General features: G+C 42.7%; 1 protein-coding gene across 1 annotated transcript; it reads right to left on the reverse strand.

Annotated features, from left to right (window-relative positions):
* Positions 1 to 361: 361 nt before the first annotated feature.
* Positions 362 to 10,185, reverse strand: lrrc2 (leucine rich repeat containing 2). Its single transcript, XM_056241913.1, has 9 exons — positions 10,007 to 10,185; positions 9,061 to 9,185; positions 5,670 to 5,725; positions 5,440 to 5,596; positions 5,210 to 5,346; positions 4,023 to 4,168; positions 1,535 to 1,687; positions 1,284 to 1,411; positions 362 to 607 (listed from the first exon to the last, which is right to left on the reverse strand). The coding sequence occupies exons 1-9, from the start codon at positions 10,168 to 10,170 to the stop codon at positions 558 to 560; spliced, it is 1,116 nt and encodes a 371-aa protein (XP_056097888.1). The 5' UTR covers positions 10,171 to 10,185; the 3' UTR covers positions 362 to 557.
* Positions 10,186 to 11,091: the final 906 nt, after the last annotated feature.

Below are 11,091 nucleotides of genomic sequence, written 5' to 3' on the forward strand. Positions count from 1 at the left end.
GCTCTGTTTTTCTGAATTAACGAGTTAATATCTCAGAATTACGAGATAACTTTTTTTATCTCGTAATTCTGAGATATTAACTCGTTAATTCAGAAAAACAGAGTAGATTTTTTTCCTCAAGTGAATGCAATACGCTTCCGTATAAGATATTAAGTCTGAAAAAAGAATCAAAATGAAGTGAGTTTGTGCTTAAAACTAGAAAATAATCTTATATACCCTTTTCTACGACTCATTTGGCAGATATTTGTTCTTTTTTTAAACACAAACTCACTTCATTTTCATATATTTTTCATTAAACAAGACTTAATATCTTCAGTAATGTTGCTTCTCCAGTAAATATATCTTGATTTAAGAATGTTTAGATATTTGGAAAACAAATAAAACAAAAAAATAGAAAAGTGCTGCTACAAAAGAAATCCAAACCTTTTAGATGCTAAAACTTATCGACAGCATAACCTGCATTTAAATGTGGATTGCACTCGGAATGAGAAAACTAATAACCGGATCACACTGATGGCTGGATGATGATGAAGATGATGGTGTGTGTTCTTCATCTTCTACAGCAAGCAGCTGAAGGACACTTTAGTGGTGTACATCGGTTGAGTGTCTGAAAAGAGTCGTTTGAGGAACATTTAAAGCTCAATATCTGCAAATGTATTATTTTTAAACACATATTTTACGTCATCCTTCCCTCTGGTCTTTTGGAGCTGGAAAATATTTATTCATGAGAGGAGTCCAAGACCCCAGGACTTTTGTCCCACTTGAACCATGAATACACACACACACACAAAAAAGTGATGAATTCGAGGAGTTTTGTGGTTTAAATAAAAAAAAAAAAGTAACAAATGCTTCCCTTCTCTTCACATAGAAAACCCTAAAAATGCTCAAAATTCAAACTAAAAATGCTGAAACTTTACCAAAAAATTACTGTCTACATGTGTTTTTGAATGCACACTGAAGAGAAACTGGCTTTAGGACCCAGAGGAACAGCTCATTTGCTCCATATAAAGATATAAGCCCATCTAAAGTCATGAAATATCATCTTATATTAATTGTTTAACACAAGCGGTCGGCAAAGACACACAGTATCAGATATTTAGAGCTGAATTAAAGGGTTATGCATAAAACTGAGAGTTATTTTGAATGTAAGTTGAAAGAATGTGAGGAATGTGCTTAAATTACTATTTATTGATCAAATCTAGTAATTTAAAGGTAAAAAATTGCATTAAAAATATTATCAAGAGGGAGGATGAGGTAAATGGCTTGTACATGTATGACATCACCTCTGTCCTGAAGAGACTCGATGTATGTTTTCATGAACTCCTTCTCGTGTTGATCCTGGGCTTCTGCGTCCGGCTCGTGCGCGTCTGCAGCCGGAGCGCTGATCGGGTTGTCGTAAAGTCGGATTAATCTGTAACAGAAAGATCAGGATCGGGCCGACTGTGTTTGGATCAACACTCGATCTCTCAGAATCACACGAGGACAGGGTCTGTGAGGGGTATTTCTGCTGACACACACACACACACACACACACTTGATGTCGGGACTGTCGACGATCTTCGACGGGATGCTGTAGAGCTCGTCGGCGCTGATGACCAGCATCTTCAGGTGAACGAGGTTCGTCATCGGCATCGGGACGCGGCGCACTCGGTTCCTGTGGAGGAACAGCGTCTCTAACGCCTCGAGCCTGAGGAGAGAATCATTGTCTCATGATGTGTGTGTGTGTGTGTGTGTGTGTGTTCAGGATTATCAACAGAAACTCGCTCTCTCACACACACACACACACACACACACACACACACACACTAACCCGACCCCTAAACCTACCCATCAAACACACACACACACACACACACACACACACACACACACACACACACACTAACCCGACCCCTAAACCTACCCATCAAACACACACACACACACACACACACACACACACACTAACCCGACCCCTAAACCTACCCATCACACACACACACACACACACAAACCCTACCCCTAAACCTACCCATCACACACACACCCTACCCCTAAACCTACCCATCACACACACATACACACAAACCCTACCCCTTAACCTACCCATCACACACACACACACAAACCCTCCCTACCCATCACACACACACACACAAACCCTACCCATCACACACACACACACACACACACACACACAAACCCTACCCATCACACACACACACACACACACAAACCCTACCCCTAAACCTACCCATCACACACACACACACAAACCCTCCCTACCATCACACACACACACACAAACCCTACCCATCACACACACACACACACCCTACCCCTAAACCTACCCATCACACACACATACACACATACACACACACACACACACACACACACACACACACACACACACGCAAACCCTACCCATCACACACACACACACAAACACACAAACCCTACCCCTAACCCATCACACACACACACACACAAACCCTACCCATCACACACACACACAAACCCTCCCTACCCATCACACACACACACACACAAACCCTACCCATCACACACACACACACACACACACACACAAACCCTACCCATCACACACACACACACACAAACCCTACCTCTAAACCTACCCATCACACACACACACACACAAACCCTCCCTACCCATCACACACACACACACAAACCCTACCCATCACACACACACACACCCTACCCCTAAACCTACCCATCACACACACACACACAGAAACCCTACCCATCACACACACACACACACACACACAAACCCTACCCATCACACACACACACACAAACCCTACCCCTAACCCATCACACACACACACAAACCCTCCCTACCCATCACACACACACACACAAACCCTACCCATCACACACACACACAAACCATACCCCTAAACCTACCCATCACACACACACACACAAACCCTCCCTACCCATCACACACACACAAACCCTACCCATCACACACACACACACACACACACAAACCCTACCCATCACACACACACAAACCCTACCCCTAAACCTACCCATCACACACACACACACACACAAACCCTCCCTACCCATCACACACACACACACACAAACCCTACCCATCACACACACACACACCCTACCCCTAAACCTACCCATCACACACACACACACAAACCCTACCCATCACACACACACACACACACACACACACACAAACCCTACCCATCACACACACACACACACAAACCCTACCCCTAACCCATCACACACACACACAAACCCTCCCTACCCATCACACACACACACACACACAAACCCTACCCATCACACACACACACAAACCATACCCCTAAACCTACCCATCACACACACACACAAACCCTCCCTACCCATCACACACACACAAACCCTACCCATCACACACACACACACACAAACCCTACCCATCACACACACACACAAACCCTACCCCTAAACCTACCCATCACACACACACACACACACACACACACAAACCCTCCCTACCCATCACACACACACACACAAACCCTACCCATCACACACACACAAACCCTACCCCTAAACCTACCCATCACACACACACAAACCCTACCCCTAAACCTACCCATCACACACACACACACACACACACACACAAACCCTCCCTACCCATCACACACACACAAACCCTACCCATCACACACACACACACCCTACCCCTAAACCTACCCATCACACACACACACACACACACACACAAACCCTCCCTACCCATCACACACACACATACACACACAAACCCTACCCATCACACACACACACAAAAACCCTACCCATCACACACACACACACACACACACACAAACCCTACCCATCACACACACACACAAACCCTACCCATCACACACACACACACACAAACCCTACCCATCACACACACACACACACACCCTAAACCTACCCATCACACAAACACACACACCCTAAACCTCCCCATCACACACACGCACACACACACACACACACACCGGTCGATGTCCTCCGGCAGGTCAGTGAGTCTGTTGTTGCTGATGTCTAAACACTTCAGGTTCTCCATGCGCAGAACACAGATCGGGATGCTGGGAAACTGGTTCTCCGACACATCCAAGTGCTTCAGTTTCTTCAGATTCCGCAGCTGAAAGAAGGAGCATTTCCCAGCCGACAAAAACATTCCCATTGAGTTATGAAAGCGTTATTTCAAAACATCAGTTTTTTAAACGTTTTAAACTGTTTTTCCTCGGTTATGCGAACGTTAAAGTTAAAGGAACGTTACATTCAATCATCATGGGACAATACTTTTGAATGTTCTCTGAAACAAGAAGCAACATTTAAAAATGAACGATGTATAAAATAATGTTTTTGTGCTGATGTTTTGAGAACATTATTAAAGACCAGAGAACTTTGAACGAATGTTTTATTAACGTTACTGGAAGAACGTTTGTTCATAACTTTGAGAACCTTAAAGGGGTGGTTGATTATGAATTCACTTTTTTAACTGTAGTTAGTGTGTAATGTTGCTGTTAGAGGATAAACAACATCTGCAAAGTTACAACGCTCAAAGTTTAAAAGAAAAGGAAGATATTTTCTTTTAAAGAAATCGCTTTTTAAGGACTACAACACACGGCTGGTAGAACTACACGAGCTTCTTCCCGGGTTAGTGACATCACAAACCCTAGAATTCACATAAACCCCGCCCCTGGGAACGAGATTTATAGATTATCATGACAGAATATGCTAATCAATGACTAACAAACTACATAAATTCATCAACTAACATTCAGAAATGTCCTGTTGCTCTACATGTCGTCACTTCTCCTTGAGTCTCTCCATCTTTGTCCGACTCCGGTTTGAACATAAAAGGCTAAAAGTTTTTTACATTTTCAGTGCCTGTCCGAGCTCTTGTAGCTCCGCCCTCTGTGCAGCGGCTCATTTGCATTTAAAGGGACAGACACAAAAACTATGCGTTTTTGCTCACCCTCGAAAAGTGACAACTTTAACATGCTATATAAAAATATCTGTGAGGTATTTTGAGCTCAATCTTCACACACACACACACACACTCTGGGGACATCAGAGACTTATTTTACATCTTGTGAAGAGGATCTTTAACAGAAGGGTTAGCTGCCTGGGATAGACAAAAATATCTGTAATGAATCTATATGAATGATTATTGTACCTCGAAGGGAAGCTCAGACAGGCTTCTGTTCGCCGTCATCTCTAGTCGTTCTAGATTCTCGCATTCTCCGAGTTCAGCTGGAATGCTCATCAGTTTATTATAATTCACATTTAATTCCCTCAGGCTGATCAGTTTTCCTGTGAAAGACGAGACGTTTGTGTGATTTCTACCGTGTGGAATAATACTGCGTGTTTAATTCGGAGTGAGATCTGAGGTTTAGCGACACGTACCGATTTCCACAGGAATCCTCGTCAGTCCGTTCTTGGGAACGTCCAGAACACGCAGATCCACGAACGCCTCGATGTACGAGGGAATCTCGCGAATCTTCGTTGCGTGGATGTGCCATTCCCTCAGGTACGTCATAAACTGGAGATCTTCAGGTAATTTCTGCAAATCGCGATCATAGTGAAGTCACGGAGAGTCAAAGCGTTTGAAATACAAAGCGTTTTCAGAGAGTTACCATCCATTTGTCTCCATTGAGCTCAAAAATGAACTTCTTGTTCTCCGTGTCAGTGTCTGGAGGAGGCAGAAGGTCAGAGGTCAGGGTTATTATACTAGTTAACTAACTGAAACATATACAGTCAAACCGGAATATATTCAGACTCCTTCAACATTTCTCACATCATCAGTTTATTCGCTATAGTTGGTAATGAAATCTGAGCAGAACTCAGTGGATATTTGACTGGTTTTGTCCGTCCTTCTGTTAGACTCTCACAGATGAATTATGTTGAATATCTGTCAGCTGTTAAATATAACTACACAATTAGATAATACCAGTTTAGCTCAACCAGTGACCAAGCAATGCTTCATGTTGTTCAGTCTGTGTGTAAAAAGAGCATTAGCAATTACAGAAAACACACTTCAGCAAAACATGATCAGCTCAAAGTGGAGGAATCATTGTTACTGGTAGTCACTGGATGAAGAATATTTGGGTATAATATGTCAGTTTACTTTATTCTGCTCTCCTCACTTACAGAAATGAACTATAGTGTCCTGATCACACTAGTGGAGCAATATCAAAAATCATATCTGGTGTCTGAATAAGTTTTGGTTTGACTGTATATACACATATTTAAAGATATTTTATTAAATAAATGCTAAAAAAAAAACACACAACAAAATGACTACTACTTTAACTAAAATGAAAATGATTCAAAATATTAATAAAACATATAGTATCTCAATGATACTAAAATAACCCTGGTTTGGACAAATTAAAATTAAACACACTGATAAAAAACAAGGATATCACTTATTCTAAACCATCAACTATATGTAGGCTAGAATTATTGAAGAATGTATTTGAATATCCATTTCATGAAGTGTAAAAGTACTAAAAGTATTTAGTTGGATGTTCGTCTAACGTTTTTTAAATGTTACTACTATGACGTGTTACTACCATAATGTTTGAAGAATGATACAGAAAATCTATTCTCTAATATTCACATAAAAAGAAAAAAGTTTTTTAAACATTTACAAAAACTTTCTGAGAACATTCAGAAATAATGATTTCATAACTTAAAGGGAACGTCAAAACCGTTGTGTAGTGTGTGTAGAGTGTGTAGTTGATCACATGACCGGTCCAGGTAACACTGCATACCATTGTGTAGTGTGTGTAGAGTGTGTAGTTGTGCATACCGTTGTGTAGTGTGTGTAGAGTGTGTAGTTGATCACATGACCGGTCCAGGTAACACTGCATACCGTTGTGTAGTGTGTGTAGAGTGTGTAGTTGTGCATACCGTTGTGTAGAGTGTGTAGAGTGTGTAGTTGATCACATGACCGTTGTGTAGTGTGTGTAGAGTGTGTAGTTGATCACATGACCGGTCCAGGTAACACTGCATACCGTTGTGTAGTGTGTGTAGAGTGTGTAGTTGTGCATACCGTTGTGTAGAGTGTGTAGAGTGTGTAGTTGTGCATACCGTTGTGTAGAGTGTGTAGTTGTGCATACCGTTGTGTAGTGTGTGTAGAGTGTGTAGTTGTGCATACCGTTGTGTAGTGTGTGTAGTTGTGCATACCGTTGTGTAGTGTGTATAGAGTGTGTAGTTGTGCATACCGTTGTGTAGAGTGTGTAGAGTGTGTAGTTGATCACATGACCGTTGTGTAGTGTGTGTAGAGTGTGTAGTTGATCACATGACCGGTCCAGGTAACACTGCATACCGTTGTGTAGTGTGTGTAGAGTGTGTAGTTGTGCATACCGTTGTGTAGAGTGTGTAGAGTGTGTAGTTGTGCATACCGTTGTGTAGAGTGTGTAGTTGTGCATACCGTTGTGTAGTGTGTGTAGAGTGTGTAGTTGTGCATACCGTTGTGTAGTGTGTGTAGTTGTGCATACCGTTGTGTAGTGTGTATAGAGTGTGTAGTTGTGCATACCGTTGTGTAGTGTGTGTAGAGTGTGTAGTTGTGCATACCGTTGTGTAGAGTGTGTAGTTGATCACATGACCGGTCCAGGTAACACTGCATACCGTTGTGTAGTGTGTGTAGAGTGTGTAGTTGATCACATGACCGGTCCAGGTAACACTGCATACCGTTGTGTAGTGTGTGTAGAGTGTGTAGTTGTGCATACCGTTGTGTAGTGTGTGTAGAGTGTGTAGTTGATCACATGACCGGTCCAGGTAACACTGCATACCATTGTGTAGTGTGTGTAGAGTGTGTAGTTGATCACATGACCGGACCAGGTAACACTGCATACCGTTGTGTAGTGTGTGTAGAGTGTGTAGTTGTGCATACCGTTGTGTAGTGTGTGTAGAGTGTGTAGTTGATCACATGACCGGTCCAGGTAACACTGCATACCGTTGTGTAGTGTGTGTAGAGTGTGTAGTTGTGCATACCGTTGTGTAGTGTGTGTAGAGTGTGTAGTTGATCACATGACCGGACCAGGTAACACTGCATACCGTTGTGTAGTGTGTGTAGAGTGTGTAGTTGTGCATACCGTTGTGTAGTGTGTGTAGAGTGTGTAGTTGATCACATGACCGGTCCAGGTAACACTGCATACCGTTGTGTAGTGTGTGTAGAGTGTGTAGTTGTGCATACCGTAGTGTAGTGTGTGTAGAGTGTGTAGTTGTGCATACCGTTGTGTAGTGTGTGTAGAGTGTGTAGTTGATCACATGACCGGTCCAGGTAACACTGCATACCGTTGTGTAGTGTGTGTAGAGTGTGTAGTTGTGCATACCGTTGTGTAGTGTGTGTAGAGTGTGTAGTTGATCACATGACCGGTCCAGGTAACACTGCATACCGTTGTGTAGTGTGTGTAGAGTGTGTAGTTGATCACATGACCGGTCCAGGTAACACTGCATACCGTTGTGTAGTGTGTGTAGAGTGTGTAGTTGATCACATGACCGGTCCAGGTAACACTGCATACCGTTGTGTAGTGTGTGTAGAGTGTGTAGTTGATCACATGACCGGTCCAGGTAACACTGCATACCGTTGTGTAGAGTGTGTAGTTGTGCATACCGTTGTGTAGTGTGTGTAGAGTGTGTAGTTGATCACATGACCGGTCCAGGTAACACTGCATACCGTTGTGTAGTGTGTGTAGAGTGTGTAGTTGATCACATGACCGGTCCAGGTAACACTGCATACCGTTGTGTAGTGTGTGTAGAGTGTGTAGTTGTGCATACCGTTGTGTAGTGTGTGTAGAGTGTGTAGTTGTGCATACCGTTGTGTAGTGTGTGTAGAGTGTGTAGTTGTGCATACCGTTGTGTAGTGTGTGTAGAGTGTGTAGTTGATCACATGACCGGTCCAGGTAACACTGCATACCATTGTGTAGTGTGTGTAGAGTGTGTAGTTGATCACATGACCGGACCAGGTAACACTGCATACCGTTGTGTAGTGTGTGTAGAGTGTGTAGTTGTGCATACCGTTGTGTAGTGTGTGTAGAGTGTGTAGTTGATCACATGACCGGTCCAGGTAACACTGCAGGGCCAAGACCTCAGCGCTCTTCAGCTTCCGGCACGCGATGCGATACTGCCACTGCTGATTCACCCTGCAAACACACACCGGCTTCATATCAGTTCGCTTTTTAAAGGGCTGGTATAATGCCCTTTTTTACAAGATATAGAATAAGTCTCTGATGTCTCCAGAGTGTGTGTGTGAAGTTTTAGCTAAAGATACCCCACGGATAATTTTTATAGCTTGTTAAAATTGTCCCTTTTTGAGGGTGAGCAAAAACGCGTCGTTTTGTGTGTGTCCCTTTAAATGCAAATGAGCTGCCGCTCCCGGCACAGAGGGCGGAGCTACAAGAGCTCGAGCTTCAGGAGCACATGTGAGTCTGAAGCTCGAGCTCTTGAAGCTCCGCCCTCTGTGCCGGGACTACAACAACTCTTCCTCTTCTCAACACTGCTTGTGTTCCGGGGGGCGGGGCTTATGTTAATTCTAGGGTTGGTGATGTCACTAACCCGGGAGGAAGCTCGTGTAGTTCTACCAGCCGTGTGTTGTAGTCCTTAAAAAAACGATTTCTGTAAAAGAAAATCTCCCTTTGCTTTGAACTTTGAGCGTTGTAACTTTGCAGATGTTGTTTATGCTCAATCAGCAACATTACACACAGCTAGAAAAGTGAAATCATAATCAACCGCCCCTTTAAAATAAATCAGTAAAATATACAGATGGACTCAAGCAGATGCTAACAGAGATATTGACATTGAGCCGCTAAATCTCGTGTTTTAAACAAACATTGAACAGAGGAGAGAGAGTGTGTGTCTGTGTGTTTGTGTGTGTGTGTGTGTGTGTGTGTGTGTGTGTGTGTGTGTGTGTGTGTGTGTGTGTGTGTGTGTATTAGTGTTTGGATCTGGAGGGAATGATCCTCACTTGGCTAGAGCACTTTGACTGATGCGCTCCTCCTCCTTCTTCTGCCGCTGCTTCTGCTTCTTCACTCGTCCCTCCCACAGGTCTCGGATCAGCGAGAGGTCGTACACGGGAATGTCCACGCCGGTCCGCTCGGCCTTCATGATGCTGAACAACACACACACCATGAGAAACAAAACACACACACATATGTGACTAAACCAGTGCGGCGACATCCTCACATACAGCAGCTGATAGACACACACACACACTCACACACACACGCGCACTCACTCACTCACTCACACACACACACACACACACACACACACACGCATACAGCAGCTGATAGAAATACACACACACACACACACACACACACACACACACACACACACACACACACACACACACACACACACCACACACACACACACACACAGCTTTATTCAGTGGTTTGATGATAATGGAGTTAATGTAAAGCTTTCCCAGCGAACAGGAACGTCTGGCAAGATCCTCAAAGTTATGATCAAACATTATTCCAGTAACATTAATAAAACATTCTTTTACAGTTATCTGCTCTTTAATAATGTTCTCAAAGCGTTAGCATAAAAACATTATTTATACATCATTCATGGAACATTTTTTCTGAAATGTTTTGAAAAGCAAAAATCGTGATTTAAACAGTCATAATTATGACATTTTAGATAAAGATTCTGACAAAAAGATGAAATTATGAGTTATATTTATAAGACAAATTGAAATTATGGCAGACTGAGTCAATTATATGATATATATACACATGTTTTTTAAATACTTGTTTCGGAATGTTCAGAGAACATTCAAAAGTGACATTCCATAATGTTCGAAGAATGATACAATGTTTCTCTATAACCAAGAATTTTTTTAATTAAAAAAAAAAAAAAAAAAACTGGATGTTTTGAATGTTCAGAAAACTTTCAGAAATAACATTTTCATAACTTAATACATTCTCAGGTCATCTGTTGTGCGGCAGGAGTCTGAAGTGTTGATGTGTGTGTGTGTGTGTGTGTGTGTGTGTGTGTGTGTGTGTGTGTGTGTGTGTGTGTGTGTGTGTGTGGAGAATGTGA

The sequence above is a fragment of the Rhinichthys klamathensis genome, unplaced genomic scaffold (assembly GCF_029890125.1).
Source record: "Rhinichthys klamathensis goyatoka isolate OS25496 unplaced genomic scaffold, OSU_Roscu_1.1 h1tg000685l_1, whole genome shotgun sequence".
Taxonomy (NCBI): Eukaryota; Metazoa; Chordata; class Actinopteri; order Cypriniformes; family Leuciscidae; genus Rhinichthys; species Rhinichthys klamathensis.

Coding starts and splice junctions, on each gene's coding strand:
- lrrc2 (XM_056241913.1), bottom strand. CDS start 10,170: ATGGTGTGTGTGTTGTTCAGCATCATGAAGGCCGAGCGGACCGGCGTG. Junction 5,597..5,669: donor TCAATGGAGACAAATGGATG/GTAACTCTCTGA, acceptor CGCGATTTGCAG/AAATTACCTGAAGATCTCCA. Junction 1,688..4,022: donor CTGCCGGAGGACATCGACCG/GTGTGTGTGTGT, acceptor TTCTCTCCTCAG/GCTCGAGGCGTTAGAGACGC.